Source organism: Buteo buteo, chromosome 11 (assembly GCF_964188355.1).
Source record: "Buteo buteo chromosome 11, bButBut1.hap1.1, whole genome shotgun sequence".
NCBI lineage: Eukaryota > Metazoa > Chordata > Aves > Accipitriformes > Accipitridae > Buteo > Buteo buteo.
In genome coordinates, this window is record NC_134181.1 from 40,496,030 (window position 1) to 40,515,106 (window position 19,077).

The window sequence follows — 19,077 nt, forward strand, 5'->3', positions numbered from 1 at the left end:
TGCTGATTTGGGCAGCAAAACGTCATTTAGCTTCCCTATGTTTGATACATCACTTTGTATGGGTCTGTCACACCTACAACAGAATGATTTGGTTGTACAAGGACCATATTGATTTCCAGCACAAGCTGTGTTGAACTGCATTTCTCAAACATGGTTGAAAATTTATGTAAACATAAATAAATGAAGAGAACTGATACCAATACATTAGGAAAGCAAAAATAAGACTACCTATGACACAGAAGCACTCAAGGACATTAGGGGAATTGCCGCATTTTCCCCTCTCTGTCACATTAAGTGGTTTAATATAAAGCCTTTATTTTTATACCAATCAATACCACTGTAAGGTAGCAACATTTGTCTTCAGAAGCACTGAAGATACAATGGCTCAATTCTCAATTATATTAAGAGCAAGACTTCAAAGATAATTGTGAGCATCAAGATGCAAGTTAGATTTCCAGTATGGTTTTCAAAAGCATCTGAACAAGTCAGGTGTCTAGCTCCTATTGATCTAAATCCTTGTTAGGCACTTTCAAAAATACTTCAAGTTGCCTATCCCTACCCTCTAATGCCCAAATAACTTTGGAAATTTTTCTCCTCTCTCACACCACTAGCTGTGGTTTAGTTTAATATTTTGAGTTTAATATTTTGCAGAAGGATGAAACTTTTTGTACTCACTTTGATTTTTAGTACACTGACACAGAAAACTATTACTACAGCAATGTAATGGTGTTTACTTTGATGCCAGCAATTCAAGGTGGTGGAAATCTGACCTCTGTTACCTGCTGAGCGACCTCCTTTGGTTACCTCATTTGACCACCTTCCCCTCGTGGTAGGAAAACCCCAAAGAGACCACCGAGGGACCATTTTGAAAAGGTCTCCACACTCTTTCTGAATGCTATTTTGAAAATGAAGCAAAGGGCCTACCTTGCTGATATTTTGAGCATTAACTGATCCTAGCAACTTCTGAATGTACTGGCTACAGTACAGACTGGTTGTATAGTATCATGTAGGCCAGAAATCCTGTTTTTGTTTTGATTCACTTTATTCTGAAACTGTCCAAGGGGCTAGAAAAAGGGTTATTACTCTTTAAAATAGAAGAGGCAACAAAACTTATGAAAGACACTTCCCACATACCAGAATGGACATGAATTAAAAGTCATTTTATTCCACTTCTCAATGACAGTTCTATCATATCTGATAATAAGGCAAGCTACTAAAAGTCCCACAAGACGTATCAGATCATTGAAATAGTATTCAAGAACCAAAGAGGAATTCACAGAACAGCCAGTTCTTGGGGTCATCAAAATCAGTGGCAAAATTCCCACATGGACAAATTCGATCCGTGTAAATGCTGAAGAAATCAACTGATGTCACCAGTGTTCATAAAGTTTTATACTGGAGTAATTAAGGATAGGCGATGCATCACTGACTTCAATGAAAAACAGAATTTGGCAGAAAGAAAAGCAAAAAAGCACATTAGGAGTATAATATCAAGGCACAGAAAATACATGCTACTTTCAGGCATATGCTTTAACAGGTAAAGGTTTCTGGGAGATTATTACTTTTTTTAAATAGGTAGTTGTACTCCTGTCAGGCATAATTCTTTTCTCACTTGCACCTGCAAAACTCCCATGTATTTCTGGGCAGTCGGTCCAGATTTATGTTAGTGCAAGGAGAGTAAGTGTAAGTTGGCACAGCTTGCTTGAAGATGTAGTAACAGTTAAAGCAAATGGAGCAACAACCACTGAAGATGTAGCCATCTGTCTTAATGCTCAGCAGAGCTTACTCTTTTTAACATGGAATATTTGTGTGACAAAACAAATATATTCTTTCAAACACTTTTCAGCTAATAAAGCTGTCCCATGCTGAATTTTCATAAGGTATCAAGAAACTGCAGTAATTTAGAGGCCATCAATTCTGTAACTTAAGGCTGTTCACTGAGTAATATCTTAGGATCAGCAAGAGTCTATGTAACTATGTAAGGGTACAAAAGTCTGTCCATCTCTTAACTGCATTGATGTATAGACTATTCATAGCAAGATGAGAGGATGAACTAAACAAAAAAAGACATGAACAAAGCAGAACACAATGAAACTATGTGACTTGCTAGAGGAACAATAACAAAGGGATGAAGAAGAACATCTATTTAAAAAGAAGATCTTTTTTCAGATAAAAAAATAGGAACTTTTTACATACGTGGAGTTTAAAGAGGAAAATATGATCAGTGCAACTTTAATGCAGGACTGGAGCTAAGTCAAGGGAGTTCAACAATGAAAGACAACAAAACAAAAATAAATCATTAAGAAAAATATGGATGCTATGGAAGAAGAGTGTCTCTTAATAATCAAGTGATTGAAGTCGGTCCCAGGCGGTTAAAAATCCAAGGTAAAGACCTAAAAGCTGAGGATGACACAAGAAAGCAGCTGCTGAGTCAGAGTATGCCCATGGTATTATAAAATCACACAGCAGGATAAAATCACAAACCCATGGTTACAATTGTGTTATGTTGAGACTATTTTAAAGTAATAAAAAAAAAAATCCTTAATGGCCTGATCCAAAACCCACTGGAGGACTGGAGGCAACAGGAGTTCTACTAGCTTAAGTGGGCTGTGCATCAGTTCTTACATTGGGCACTATAAACAGTCTAGGTATGTTGGCTTTGTCTGGGTAGGGTCAGCCAGGGAACATCATGGATCCAGCATACATTCCATGTAAATGAGAAATAAAATGGAGTTGTTACGGCAAGATCTCATTATACAGTAAGGTAAAAGAGAAAATGCTGCTTTATACTGAATTTCTTATAAATAAGTAATTTTGAAAACCTGGTCACGCCATGCTGATTAACTAACTGGACTATCAGTTCATCCACCAGTAACATGCCTCTGCAGACTTGTAGGGTCAAATCTAACAGTCTGGAATGAAGGGGTTCCTTCTCTTCTTCTTTTTCCCTCCCAAGATTTACATGATGATATCCTCCAAGTGCAGTCCTGGTCTTCAGATAGCATGCTGCAAGGACACAGAAATAGGTATTTTTAAAGAGGAAAAGACAGTTTGCCTTGTGAGTTTAAATTATTAATTCTACAGATCTAATGGATACATTATGCCACATTAGTGGCACTTGTTCTCTTAACAAACATCCCTCTAGATTAGTGGTTCAATGCAGTTTTGAATCAAAAAGAGCTAAGTTTCTAATGGCACTGGTCATCTGTCAATCTGAACTGAATTTTTAAACTGAGTTACCTGAATCAATGCAAGTTAGGATCTTTCATTGCCAGGAAATGGGCTCTTACTTGACAAAGTTTCATGAGGTCAACAGCATCTCTGCTTTCTTGAAGTGGTACATAAAACAGTCAAGCAAGAACAATACTTGCAGCAGTAGACAACTTGGTAAACACAACAGCAACACGACAGGTATTTTAAAAGGACTGGGTAACCTCTCTTGTGCATCTGCATTAGGAGAGGAAACATCTGAGAAGTTCCCTCAAATTCTTGTGTTGGGGGTAGATCTCAGACATTACCCATGGATGTACTGATCTCACTGGCTTATCCTTAGATGCTGGGCTCTCTGCTGGAGTCTGAGATATCTTCTCCATGAAGCAGCTATCTTTTAGCAGCTCCTTAAAGAGCAATCTAGGACATGAGGCACTAAACAGTAAATATATCCTGCAGACAGCATTAACTCCTTTGCTGATTATCTCTTGGATGCTACTCAGGACTCTAATGGGCAGAATCTATTGTGGGGACATTTCCTTCATGCACAGATGAAACAACTGGGCCAGAATTTTTAATGTGGCTTGCTAAGGAAATGAGGCTGATGTAATCACATTGCCTCTGGGCATCTACATGTGTCTGCCCACTGCTTAGCCTCTGAGCTGACAGAGCACATTTGATAGACAGGTAGAGGACTTTAAGCTCTTATATTTTTACAAATCCAATAAAAAGAGGTAGGGTATTAAGAAGATAATCAGTTAGCGCCCTTACTGATACAAAAGCAGCAGTATGAGCTCATTGCCTAGGTGGACACCAAGAATTAATGTGCGTAAAAGAGAACAGAAATGCCCTGACTTCAGACTTTGTGCTCTATCAGTTACTGGCAGGTCAATCCCTGCAGTGAAAGGCAGGTAGTCTTCCTTGACTCTTTTTTTCCTATGGTAAGGTACAGAGAACAGGATTGGCAATGTAAAGATCTGGAGACTGGCTGTGTAATTCCCATCATCTTACTGGCCCTCAGTTTATTCTGTCTCTGAAAGAGAGACAGTCCCTCAGTGAAATGGCTGCAAAGTCTTTTGAGAGCCTCAGGAAGGGGACAGCAGAGATATTAGAAATAATCTTGCATGCTTTTTCCCCCTGAAGAATTATTTCTAAGTTAGTAAGAAAAATGTGTGTATACATCTGTCCCTGGTGCACAGTCTAAATGCTTACTCCTTTTCCTTCTACCAGTAATTACCAATGTTGCATTACTGCACATATGTTTGATTTAAGACCCTACTGATTATGAAACAGTATAAGCTAGTACTTTCCACACAGCCTAGCTGTCTCTCTGTCTTCCTTTGAAGCCATGCTGACAGGTGGTATTTCAGTGACTTCCTTGGGGTGAAGTTCTAGATCAAGTGAGATTAAAGAAGGGGTCAGAAGTTCACACTCCTCTATGAAAGCATTAAAATATAAAGGTTTGCATGAAATTCCAAAGTCACCGAACACAACTACCCTTCTCACATAAGTTATTACCAGAAGATAATTCTACTCTGCCTGTGGCCCTGGGTTCAAGATAAACAAAGACAATGAACTTCTGATGTGAATTAAAAAAGTCTTGGACACTGGTCCATTGGCAGGAGTTTCTTGCATTCCTTTCCTTCTTTGTACTTAGTACTTTGGCTCCCCTTCCTCATACCAAAACTGTCGCTATCTCAGTCAGAGCTCTACAGAAAAGCTTGTGTCTTTACTTCACTCTAACACTTCTTACTAGTTCTCCACATTTCTACTTGACTCACTGCTACTTGCCTAGACTGCAGAGAACCACTGGAGAGGTGCACAAAAGATGTGGGCTTTATATGATATCCTTTATGGCTCAATTGGGAAGCAAAACTCACATGAGCTCCACTTCTGCCCCGAGCAGCATTGTCAAGCATCACTCAGCCATTAGAGGTAGTCTTAAAGTATGTGCTGTAAGAAGCTGCTTATCAGACTACTAACAGGCTATGCAGCAAACCCAGCAATGGAATAAGAATGCATGATTCCCACGGTAGCATGAAGTACAACATGACATGTTGAGATCCAGTTAAGAAAAGTGTTTGGGTTACCTAGGGTCCCCTGTACTTAAGTAAGGAGGTTCCAGCCTAGGATTACATTTCCTGAAGTCCTGCCAGTAGGACTCAAATGAAATCCAAAGACACCAAACGTCTTGTGTTATGAAAAAGCAAAACAAAACAGAACTTGGAATCTGCTCCAAAAATTTGGAGACTGCTCTGAAAACACAGATTGTGAACTACTGGAGAGCCCTCATTCACGGACAAAAATACTGGCTTTTGCTGATCAAAATACTTAGGAAGAGACAGGAAGGCTGACTCCAAATTCATTCAAGTCAGTGGAAAGGCTACTAACAGGCTTCATGAAGGAACATAAGAATAGTGGTACTGGGTCAGAGCAAACAGCCATCTTTGCGGCATCCCATCTCTGACAGTGACATGTTACAAATGCCTAAATGGACTGTATAAGAAAAGGCTACATCCAGGGTGATATTTCTCCCTGTATTGCCTTCCACCTCTGGCAATCTGCATCTTAGAAACTTTCTGAGCCCGAGATTATATCTGCATCTTTGCACTTAAGCTTTTTTTTGTAACTTCACTCGTTGCTGTTTCAAATAATTTGTATTTTTTTGTATCCACAGCAACCAGAAGGAATAAGTCCCACAGCTGCACTGTATGTCACATGGAAAAGTACGTCCTCCTTGTTTAAAGCAGCTTTCCTCTGATGCCCCTTCATCTCATTCATAACAGACAACAAATAATCATTCTTTATTTCACTGCCTTTAACTACTGATTCCTAAGTCATTCTTTCCCAAGCCAAAGAGATTGTGTCTATTTTGTCTGTCCACGTATAAAGGTTTTTTCATACCTTGCAATCCTTCTCTCTCCTTTTGTGTGTGTGTACACCACATCTTTCTTAAGACAAGGACATCAGAACTAGAGGCAGGATTCAGGATGTGGTTCAGAGCTGAGTGTCGCCGGTCATTAGGTATCTTGCCATTCGCTCTCTAACTGGACATATTACAGCAGATAAAGGCCACGTGCAGTCTATGGCACACAGCTCTGCACTGTTTCAGTCTGTAGTGATGTCTCCTTATGGAAGACAAATACATCCTTTTTCTCACTGCAGTTCTTGGTGGACAACATGCCTATGGGCACATATGCAGGGCTAGACTCAGTGGTGACAAAAATACCGGTTTAAGTTAAATCTGAGCAAGCAGTGGAAGTGTAATTCAGCATTCAGGACTGGCAAGGTAGGATTGCAGGAGAAACTGACAGGAGAGGGTAGAAGTTACCGAATGGAGTAAGAATAAATTTGGCCTAGTGTGGAATGAGGCACAGCCCTGATTCAGCACACGCTGCAGCTTAACACTCAGTGATTCCTCGGCATAATGAAGAACACACCAGTTTACATTGATCAAGACAGACAAGTTTTACTGCTGGGCTGTTAACTCCAGTGATGCAAGTGACAGCTTCCCCTTGTCTACATTCAGGGTCATGACTGCAGAAGGTACATGGTTCCCAACTGTTGGGTGGGCCCTGTTCCAGGCTATATATATATATATGTATCACTATATATCTTAATGTATGTTTGCTAAAGATAACACGCCAGCGTTAAAGACAAATGAGGCTCTCCAAGGCAGCAGTAGAAACCCCAAGTTGGCTTAGCGCCGAGTAAATCTTCAAAATGAAAAGTCAAGGCTGTTTCATCCATGCAGGCGTAGGTGTCGCCTGCTGTTATTCCTGTGCTACTGTTGCTCTGCAACTGAATAAACCAAAGAAGGCGCGCAAGGAAGCTCGGGGCTCAGAGGTAGGAAATTTTCTGAAAAGTGAAAGGGTCTTCCTCTTCCTGAGTCTACCAGTATTATTGGGGTATAACTGGGGGTATTACTGGGGTTATAATGTCGCTGTTTGTTCAAAGCAGGAATTTCTTGCTCTTCCTCTCTCTGCAGCTTCTACCATTTCTATCCTCAACACCCCTTAATAGATGTTCTTCTCCTGACTGAGGCATGTGGAGTACCATGGCAGCCCTCCTCAGCTCTGCTTAAAGCACAGGACTTAACCCCTTTCCTAAGCAAGATGGAAAGCATAGTAGGTTTGGGTACTGAAAAGCTGGAAGAGGAGATGTGGGAACAAATGGATAACTTTGATTGGAATTTTTAATAGGTCATGTGGGTTTTGATACTCAGAAGCTACTGAAATTCAGCAAGTTAGGCACTGACCTCATTGAACTGGTCTTCTAGAAATACCAGTCATAGAGAGGAAATTCCTTTCCAGTGAATGCTGAAGGAATCTGCGTCCAGAGACGGAGAAGTATTTCAGTGCTCCATTCACAGTGGTTTCAATGAGAGATGCTCAAGAGTGGCAAAGAGGGTTTTTAGCAATTAAGTTGTGAGTTTGCACAGAAGGGGACCCAGAAACTCTGTTGAAGACAGCAAGGGACTGCTTGGGACTGTGCAACAGTGGTGGTGATAAGCCACAGGGCACCATCCCCAAAACTGCTGGACCAACTGCCTGGCATATCGGATGCCTTGACCCAGATAGAACTTCGGAAGGAAGATGTAGCTGTCCAGGTTGCAGCTGCGGGGGAGTGACAGCTGCCTGTCTTTGGGGCTGGGACATTGGTGGCCTCTCTGGTGGGAGCTGTACTCTGACTGAACCACTGAGCCTCCAGAGAAAAGGGCTTCAGGAAGAGGTGGGCAGACTGCAGACCATCAGGGCGTACAAACAGGAGACCAACAGGGTATCCACAGAGACTGCGGAGGAGAGTGCCTGAGCTCCACAAAGCAAAGGATGAACAACTAAAGACTACAATTGAAGAGCTGAACGAAGACTTCCGTGATGGGGAAGGCCTGAAGTTTGTGACTTCTGGCAGGAGAAGGAAGGTTCCTTCTTGGCCTGCAGATCCACCAGGACGTGTAGCCAGCCCCTTGGGGGAAGGTGAAGAGTTGTATTGAAGGAGACTTCAGACCCAGCTGAGCCTGAACCATTTCTATGCCAAGAGGAAAAGCTGTGTAACAATTGATAGAGATTCCCTCCCGCCAACCTGACTTGGATGTCTCAGGTTTGTTGCTTTCCAGAAGCTCAGATTTGGGACGTTGTGGAAGAACTCCTGAAGCTCATCCAGCCCCCAAACTCATTACACCTTGCATCTTTGACACCATCAGCAGGACCATGGATAAATCAGAATGAGCTAGTGAAATTTATCAAAGGGTTTATGAATACTCAAGTTAACACCCTCTGTGAGAAGCTCTAACAGTCATGGGAGAACAGATAAAGTACTAACGCAGATTAGAAATAGGATGGTAGAATGGTAAACAAGCTCTAGGGAGAGATACAGAAGAATACGCAAGGAGAATACAAGGGGGTACTCCCAATGTTGATTTGCAATGAGACTTGTTATCCTTTGAAGACCAAAAGAAGCCACAAGGAATGTCAGCAGGAGCAACTGGGTAATACGGTAGCTGATGAATTTCATGTCGATAAAACATACAGTAACAAATCCTGGAAGGGTCAAGCTTTTCATATATATTGCTTTAGTCTAAATTGACTTTCAGGAAAAATGCATGTGTAGGTCATGGAAGCATCAAATCTGTGCCTAATGGTAATCAGATAAATCAGTTACAGGGCTGACTGTCATTCTATTAAGGCTATTTTGTACAATCTTATTAATACTGAAGCATATATATTAAAGTTAGCATAGAAGTAGTTTACAATCACTTCACATTAGCAGAGTGCAAAATGGCTGTTAGTAAATAATCATGACCAAGGTACAAATGGATTTGAGATAACTGCATGGAGCATGCAATGCCATCCACACCAGTGGCATGTCAAACTCAAAGACAATTTAGTATAAAAGATGAATGTCCAAGAGTAAGGCAACAAAGGGGGCTCAGGTAAGCATGGAGGATGGAAAGGCCAGTTTGGTGCTTCTGTTCACTCGTTTTCACATCAGAGGAATAAAGAAGATTGTTGCTCCCATCAAATACTTTCTTAGAAGCAACGGCTCTTTGGAGGGTGACAGGTGAGAGGGAGAAGGGGAGTAGTAAAGAGACTGGAAAGCCAGAGAGCAGGGTGAATCCAGTAAACCTTGAGTCCTCACAAAACTCAAGGTACCATTTGGCCAAGAGACCTCTATGGAAGCTATTCACTGAATACAGAAATTAATATCCCAGCAGTGTGGTGAGGGTTCCCAGTCACCTGTCAATGCTTCCATCTAACCCAGAGATTTTTCTCTTTAAAAAAAACCCAAAACCAATTAAAAAAAAATCCTCAAAAGACAAAACTTAAGGAAAAACCCACAAAGTCATATTATACTGATTTACTGCTGCTTACTTCTTTGAGAGTAGGAAAGAGAGAGGTGCTTACAAATACTAGCTAGATGTAAAGCGCTAACTACTACTAGTATCTGGCAGTGGGCACAAAGAAGCATTCACACTCCACACAGAGGATCCTACTGTAGTGTAAGTGAAATGTTGACTACAACTAAATGTAGGTAGTGTGCTCTGGTTAACATGAGTGCTTCAGATCAGTGTTGTCTGCCCTTCTCTCCTCCTACTTAAAAAAAAATTATTGAGCTGCTATCCTTGCCTGAGAAATGATGAGTAAGGTAGTAGAAGCGAACAGAAGTATTTACTGCTGCTGTCAATTACAAAACTTGGCACACCCTGCCTGAAGGGACTTGGGTTTAAATCTGTGAGGGCTGAATAAACTGAACACAAGCTGACCCAAAGAGAGATTCATGCTTGCAAAATGCCTGGGAAATTAATGAATATACAATAAGCTTCTGATTCTGCAGCACCATCCACTATATCCTACAGAAACGGATGCCATCTCCACTAACTTCCCTGCAGTTCAATATGGCATACTTCAAGTTTTTGTCTGAAAATGTTGTACATGTTTAAGCAGCTACTCCATTCCACTCCCTGGAGATGTCTGCATTTCAGTGGTGGATGAGGTGATCTCTGTTTATAGTTTATACATAAGTTTGTACAGTGCACTGAAAGGCTCTGCAACCAAAACAGCCAGTAAGAAATTGATTTAAATTGGTTATTTTAATGGGAAGTGCACATTACTATGGAAAAAGAACATATTGTTGCACAACCTTAAGAAAGTATATCAAAACATTAATTACTTTTGTCCTCTTTTCCAAATAAGATTATAATCCATCTGGGTAACCACTGCGTATATAGAGATTCATTTGTCGAGCTTCTTTACTATTGTTCCAGGTGTACAAAGGCAGGTCAATTACACAGCACTGAGAGTGAACAACCTTATCCCACAGCAAGCCAAGTCAAAATTACATTTGTGGTCACTTTTGATATAGTTATGGTCACCTTAATATCAAACAGTAAAATAGTAATTGACTGTCATCTTCTCCTTGCAAAGTTAAAAGATATGTTGGACAGATTATGAGACTGAAAATTAGCACCTCAGGACTCTATTACCTGAAATCTAAGGATCTCTATGCACGTGGTCTTGCAGATGGTGAAACTGAGGAGCAGAAAAAACAAAAAGCAACTGGCCTAAACTTGAAAAGCCCAAGGGAGCTGCAAGAGTTTCTAGAAAATCCAATGCTGGTAAGACACAGTTGTTTGCATTTAACCACAGATAACAGAATTTTCTAAATTGCAAAGTAAGTAAAAATTGCTCTTTTGGAAAACATGTGTGCATGCCTACATTTTAAGATTAGTACATAGTTCTGACAATCTTTCTTATTTTGAAGCCCATGCACAGAGAATTTTTGTATTGGAACTAGTAGCATTTTGCTTACCGTTGTGAAATGAACTACGCAATAGATTCCAATGATGACAAGGCCAATGATAATTGATGCAACAGCAACCCAGAGTGCATTGCGACCGAGTCTTTTTGACCCTTCTATATCTCCTTGATTATAACTGTTTAAAGCCTGTAGAAGAGAAACAGAGAGTTTGTGACTTTTTTTTAAACAGAAATCTGTAAACAAACCCATGTGACTGCTTTGAAGTAACATTAAGTCCTGTGCACATTGGTCCTGTAGAAAGGACTTCAGAAAATGCTGATTTGCTTTGTAAAATAAACATCCACTGCCAACAGTCCAAGGTAAGCAGGGACTCCAGTTTTCTGTTCTGCTCATTTTCAGTACATTTCATTGCAACTACAGCTCTTTTATTTTCAGTAGTGAGGCTATATTCATATGATAAGTTTTCTTGTACACACCAGCATAAAAGCTGTCAAATCGGCTCTAAGCCACCCACTTGCATAAATCAGTGGCTTTTATCTCTGGCAATATTTTTGTAGTATATATGAACTGTTAGTTGGCTGCTTCATTAGCAGTGAAATAAAGTCTTATGCTTTATAGGACCATAAGCATGAAAAGGAGCATAAATAGGCTGCATTTTTACAGAAAGCCTCAGGAAAATTTCTTAAAAAAAGCTTACTAATTTCCTATTTTTCCAACATTTTACTTTTCAAAACAAAAGTCTGAAGAATTAATAGGTAGTTTGCTGGTGGTGAAAAACCCCACAAACCAAAGAAGTATAGATCATCTGAACAAAACATCTGAGTGCCATCTTCATGGGCTAGAAATTCTGTCCCTTTGCATTTTTGGAACACACTGATAATTATTATCATATACATCCTGAGGTATGCATCAGACATACGGATATTATCTCAACAGACTTGAGTTTATCTCTATCCACCCATGACTTAGCAGATGATTTACATTCATTACATGCAGAGACAGCAAGGTATGAAAGGACCACTCTGATCTTCTAGTCTTTTGTGAGACAGACTATAGGATTTTCTGAATTAATTTTTGTTTTAACCAGACCATATTTTTAAAAGAAAAGAATCAGTGAAGGACACTGAAGTATTCTAGTACTAACATAGTTTGTTGTAACTTCTTCCTAAGAATAAGATGCTATCAAAGAACATTAAAATTATTTCTAAGAAATATTTTCTAAGATCAGGAGAGTTTGAGTTCATAAATCATGACATTGAGCCCAGATTTCTTTATCAGATTGCACTATTGAACTATCTCAGCATACTTCCTCAGGCAATCAGGTTAGTCATAACCTGTTCTTTAGTATCTCCTAAGTATTCCAGGAAGTATCCTAGAAGTGGGAGGTGTGGGGGGAGAAATATGGGGACCTGATCAAATGAACTGTTCTGTGGACCAAGTAATTCATGTTACCTTTAGAAAACGACTGCACAAGGTATCACCAAGTGCTATTATGAAAGTGCTTTAGTTATGAACCACTTTTTGTAGCAAAAACAGCTAATTCAACAGAGTGAAGATCTGAGACTGTGGAGAGTAGGAAAGGAATGAACTTCAGAGGATACCAAGCATTGTTGTAGAGCCTTTTTTCCCAAGCAGAAAAATAATTAGGGACATTATCTGTGTGCGTTCTGTCGATTAGTGAGCACACAGAAGTTAATGGACTAGATGGATCCTTGGTGTTAGCACTGCAGTAAGATCGCTCATGCCAAGACAGTCCCAAAGCAATGAAGCCTATATTCCTAGAATTGCATCTCAAGGATAAGTGCAGATACTTATTCTCTGGTGTCTAAGAAAGGCTGAGCTGCTGATGCACCTTTGCCCTTAAAGAGAGCACTGATACATTTCTTCTCTACCTGGAAGCCTGCATGCCTAAACATTTCTCTATTTTATTTCCCTAAAGAATATCACTAATATCTCTGCTCTGCTGTCAAATTTCACTGAGGTTGGCTAGTGGACTTAAAGGATATAGCAGGGAAAGAGGGAAGAGATGGAAATAAGAGATGGACACAAACTTATAGTCAAATAGGATGACTGCCCAAGCCTTGTTTCCTTAGGGTATCAGGCTAGCCACACCTGACCATTCAGGCAGAAAACCAGCAGCTGTGCTGAGACACAGTCACCTCTGATTCTCCACCAGTGTGGCTTCCTGTTACAAAAGGTGGCTGGTACAGTTCCTCTTACCTAACTTACTCCCCTGTTTTCAGCAGTCTCGTCTACAGGGGAAGAGCCTTCTTAGGTTTTCTCAAAATATATTCAGGAAGGTCAATAAAAGGAGTATCAGGAGAAACATGGCTTGGCTCGGTCTTGACCAGGCTGACTTCTCCTGCCTCTGTCAGCAACTATGAATGTGACTGTGGCTATAGGGAGAAACATGGAGAAGCATCACTGACACCCTAGCCCTGACTTTGATCTCCCCACCCATCAAAGGGCTCACTTTCCATGACATGTAGAGAGTGGTCCTGCGAACACTATAAACTCAGTTCCCCATACACGTGGTCTAAAGACTGAGACAGAGTTGTAAGCAAGACATGGCAGCACCAGCTTGTAGTTATGCGCAATTTTACTAATGTATTTAGGAAGTCCAGAGAATGTCCATGTGATTTCTGCAGGTAGCGCATAAATAATTCACCCTGTGCACTTTAATAAATAATGTCATTTTAATACAAATCCACAGTGAAGAGGAGGAAAACAGCATTAATGATAAAGAAGAGGATTTGGGAGAGACAGGAAGGAGACAAAAGTTTCTTTATTAAGAGGTTTAAATTAAATGGCATAACTTACGACAGCATTCAAGAAAAAAATAAGAGGTTTGAGGGAATGGTTGGGGTCTGATGCAAAGCTATTTGAAATTAATTTACTTCCGTCTGCTTCAAAGGGCCCTTGGATCAAGCTTCCAGTTTTCAGCGTAAGGCATAGACAACATAAATAGATGTAACATTTAAGGCTTTAACGGTTAATTTCCAAGGCCTAGGCAATATATACAGAATACAAGCATCTGCATGTGACATTTGGTCTATCTAACTTTTAAAACAAATTTCAGCCATTGTCAACCTAATACCATATGATTTCTCATGTTTCTGCTACCTCGCTCACTATGATGTCATAAACTAAATTAAAGCCACAGTTCTGCAGCTGCTTATTTACTTGAGCAATCTCAGTGACTTGACCAGGTTTACACACATCTATTTATAAAAGATATTCTCAACAATGAAGCAACTTAACCTCATACGAACAGAAATTTGCTGAATTAGCCACAAACTGTTAATCCCTTTTAACATGCATTTTCTGTTCTGCATTCCCAGAGCACCGTTTATGGCAAAAGCAGAAAGAACACTGAGTTACTTCAGAAATCCTCCTCTAGAGCTCTTACAAATCTGGGCAGACCAAACTGAGGTTCTCTGATAAACATTTTGCACGCTTTCCATGAGCCAGGCTGTAACAAACCTTATTTGGCTGTGCCTGGAAGTGAGACGCTCTCTCTAGTTCAGATGAAAGGAAGAATGAGGCATGCTGGCTCAGTATGACTCCTCACTGTGAACAACTTACAGGGAAGGAGAAAGAAGAGAGGGGACTTGGGAGCAATTCAGAACCAGGCTTGAGCTCTGCTTTTTGGCAGATGAAACAGGCAGGTGATGAGCAGGACACAATGACAAGGGAGTTTGCTCTGCGGGCTGTATAGCAGCATGCAAACAAACACTGGACTTCTGTGTCTCTGGGGTCAGGCTGAAAAGTGTTGTTGCAGAGGAAAAGCTTACCAGTTTGCAAAGATGGGGCCGTGCAAAAATGCTTAAGAATGGCTGCTGAGCCTTGTTGTTAAGTATTCCTGAAATAGGTACAGGCTGTCCCATATGATGTTAGATGTCCAGGTACCTACAAGCTACTTAAAAAAAGCTGTATAAACAATAAACTTTCCAAATAAACTTTCTAACTAAAGAGAAGTAGAGCTGTACAGGAACACTGGTCACTATGCTAGTCACTGACCTGACAAAAGCCAATATGCTGTACATGGCTCATTAGGATCCCAATCAGAAGAGGTGACCTCCTCAGAAAGCAAGTTCCATCCTTTGCTGTCCCATGACTTCTACCACCCTCTCGCTCATTGTTTCTGCTTAGTGAAACTAATATACAGACAAGGCATGTGAATCCAGGGTAACAAATGCAGTCAAACAACTTGTTACTATCAGAGACAGATGAGCCAAGATTGTCACAGCTTGACCACATATGTTGTTTGAAACATGCAAATGATTAAACAGAAATGTGTCAACATAAAGAGGGAGTTAGGAGCAAACAAGCAGGGAGAAATAGCTTTTAAGAGACTAAGTTGTTACAAATCTAAGGCCCTATGGAATTAGATGACTAGTCTGACATACAGATCTCTGAAAGACAACTTAAGGTGCTGTACTGCGAAAGGCCAACAAAGTTTGTTCGACTATCAGACCTCAGAGCTGACATTAGAAATATCGGATTCATTTTTCAGAGTTGTCCCACAGCTTCTCTCTAGCTCTGATTCCATGAGTCAGATACAACCAGTCCACCCGGGCCAGGTCTCAGATACAACTGACAGTTCACTGCCAGCTAAGCGCTCTTTGGGTTCACAATAGGGGGAAGAGACACCACTGCAGATAAGCAGCCAAAGAGCTCAGTGACACACTGCATAGCCACAGCCTTGCACCAGAGAAGACTCTTCTGTCACACGAGCCTCCTGACTTGGTACCTGCACCCCACACTCCTACCCTGATGCCTGTTGTCTCACATATGTGAGAAAGAATAGGGAGAATCTGAGCGAGGCACCTCTGCAGTTGACTGAGCCAACTAATCGTACAGCAACACGATATAGCTGCTGGAAGCAACAGGAAGCAGGAGAACTCACAGCATCTGTCTGGAACTGCAGAAGAGTACTGAGGAGAACAGTAATCCTACAGCCAGGAGTCCTGGCCAGGACCCTAGGCAAAACAGATCTCCATTACTGCCAAGCAACCCTCACACCTGCAAGTGACCAGCAACTGGTTTGATGGAGCTGCTCTTGTAATGCCAATATATCAACACATTGATGCCATTAAGTGTCCATTGTCCCAGCTATCCTCTTACCCTGTCATAAGAAATAGATTTCTTTCACAAAGGTGCTAAGAAACAAGAAGAGGTTATTATCACAATAGGGAGATCTTGGGAGAGCTTGATTCTAAAAATATAGTCAAGGAGGTAGGATCTGAAATGGTAAGGTTTGTGCCCCCAAAGGTGATAAAGAAGTGAGGAAACCAGTGCTGGAGTTGTAAATGGGTCAGCAGAAGAGACAGAAGGGACTGAAGACAAATCTGTCATGTAATTCGGGGGTGTGTTAGAGCCCAGACTCTACTTTTAGAGTGGAAACATTGTCTGAATTGAGAGCACTTAAGGAGGACGTGACAGGCAAACAGGGGACTGAACCATGCCCCTCTAGAAGCCAACAGGACTTTTCCTTCCAGGCCCATTCTAGGCAGTGGAAATTTATACAGAACTCTACTTTTATGGGTCTGTAACTCTTCTGACATGAGATCTCAGGCAAGCTCTGCTGACTATAAAGGTATCTTCTGTAAGAAAAGAAAATAACCCACTTGTGTATCTCAGTGTTAACCCTTAGCAACTCTAGGAAACAAAGGAAGAGAGGGACGATGTAGATCCCAGCAGAAGTGGGAATAAAACCAGCATAGGTTAAAATGCAGAATCTGGAGTTGAGGTTAATGGAGCAGTTACAGGTTGCAGCTCTAAAAGGCAAGGGAATCGGGCTGTGGAAAAGAAGTTGGACATGTTATTTTCAGGGAGAAGGAGGTGTTTTAAGTAAGAATGATATTGAAACAGAAGGGATTCACATACAGTAGAGGTTATTGGTTTGGCTTTGTTTTCCCCCTTTAAGGGAATGGGCAGCTGAGACCTGCACAGACTGTTTCGCATTCAGGAAGTGCTCTTCCCACCCTGTTTCTACATATCCCCTGATGACAGTTACTTAAGCCTGACTCCAAAAGCCTACATGAACTTCAACTAGGGCGTGGGTGGAGATTTCTCCATATGGGGTGCAAAAATCTTTAGAGGCCAAATTCTGTCCTTGACAGTTAACTTCTGTGCAGCCCCAGCGCTTTGGTGAAAGTACTGTCACAATGAACAGATGCTCACAGCCCCAGATCATCAGCTCTCATTACTTTATATAGCACCCTAAGTGTCCACAGACAGAAAGGATGCTGGGTACCAGCAGAACCAAATCTTCTCAAATCAAGGAAAAGAGCACATTGTACAGTTAAGTTAACAACAAAATAAACACAGAAAAAAAATACAATGACAGCTAATACTCATCTGGACAAAAAAGGTTGTGAAGATGGCTTTGGAATAGCTCCTTTATAGCTTAAGCAATGTGATTTCTGATCAGTCTTACCAGTTTTAAAAGAGCCCGCTTTAGTAAGTTTTAGATATAGCTAATTATTCTTATACTTAATTGCAAAAGGGAACAACTATATTTTTACTTACCTTTTCAGACTGGCTGTCAGAGAAAAGGATGAAAATACACAGTATGTTTTAAACCCTTTTCAGCTCCTAAACAACAGAAGTACATTGCAGTATTACTGATTACACTGATCATATATACTATTAGAAAAGTCTGGATCTGACTCTGCAACTTTTAACTGAGAGAAGAAGATTCTGTTCTAATAATCCTTTTGAAGTTAATGGGATTACTGGATTATTAAGGACTATGCAAATCAATTATGGGTTGCAGGAGTAAGGCTGTTCTCTCAGTGTACTCGATACTCAATTTTATAGGAGTTTTTGCCAACAACCTACAATCATTATTGTTGCGTGTATTATTCTAGCAAATAGTATCAGGCTAAAGAACCTGTTTAATGGAAAAATAGCACTTCTATCGTATTTGATCAGCTGAAGCAGAAACCACATCTGTTTCTTTGCAAATCTGTTTTATGTTCCCAAACTGCCACTTTCATACATAGAGACTACGCCCAATTCAGTGTGCAAATTAGTTGATATAACAAATCCCATTGACTGGGATAAACCTCCCTCCCTTATCTAGCCTGATACTGAAAACTTGATTTGAACTGCCTCTCACTCCACGTTTTATATCTGCTGCCGGGATAGCTAAGCGGACACCCTGACTGAGCCTGCTGATGCTCTCAGGCTCGCTGCCTCACCTAACTTTGTCCACGCGCGTCAGGGACAAGTGGTTGAAAAGGCGCCTGGATGCCCGCTACCCTGACGGCTCCTCCGACACCGCTTTGCTCCTGCAGGTCCCCGGAGGGACCGGCCGGGAGCACGGCGGCTGCGGCTGGGCCGGCGCCGAGAGCCGCAGGTCGCCCCGCTGAACACCCGCGCCCAAGCGGAAAGTCGCTTGGGCACCCGGCGGGGTGCTACTCACCATGACGGCGAAGACGAAGGCGACAATGTTGACGGGATAGGCGGGACAGAAGCAGGCGAGGATGCTGAGGAGCAGGTAGTTCTTGGGCCGCGGCTGCGGCGGCCCGTCGGGCAGCTCATCCTCGATGTCGGTCTCGGGGCTGTTCTCCAGAGCCCTCTTGATGTCGGTACCGGCGGGGAGCGCGGACATGGGGCTGCGGTGCGGCGGGCGGGCGGCTCGAAAAGCCCAGCGCCGCGCACCGGGCAGGCGTGACCCTGCCGCGGCGCCGAGCCAAGGGAGCCGCCCGGCGCGGCGCGGCGCCTCCCCGGGACGGGCACCCGGCAGTGCTGCGGGGCGGGGGGGTGTGCGGGGGGGGGTGTGTGGCAAGGGGGCTGCCCTTCCGCTAAGTCTGTGGAACCGGGAGTAAATTCACGGGAGGAATCGGAAAAATAAGAAAACCAAACAATGCCGTCGAAGGTTTCCAGCGCCGCGTCCCGGCTGCGGCTGGCCGGAGACGGGCGGGGGTTCCGCGGGCTGTCCCTGTCCTGCCCCAGGAGCCTCCCCCGCCGGCGGCACGGCGGGGTCCCGAGCCACATGGCCTTTGGCTGTTCCGGTCGTTCCCGAAACTTGTAAACTGTTTGCAGTTAAACGACTTTAACCGACTTTGCCTTACCTCCGGGAAGAACTTTGCCGTCTCG

General features: G+C 42.1%; 1 protein-coding gene across 1 annotated transcript; it reads right to left on the reverse strand.

The window, feature by feature from the left end:
* Nucleotides 1-280: 280 nt before the first annotated feature.
* TMEM233 (transmembrane protein 233) lies at nt 281-18,695 on the reverse strand. Its single transcript, XM_075041825.1, has 3 exons — nt 18,401-18,695; nt 11,020-11,154; nt 281-3,006 (listed from the first exon to the last, which is right to left on the reverse strand). Exons 1-3 carry the CDS (start codon nt 18,587-18,589, stop codon nt 2,995-2,997), a joined length of 336 nt encoding a protein of 111 aa, XP_074897926.1. The 5' UTR covers nt 18,590-18,695; the 3' UTR covers nt 281-2,994.
* Between the last annotated feature and the right edge of the window lie 382 nt (nt 18,696-19,077).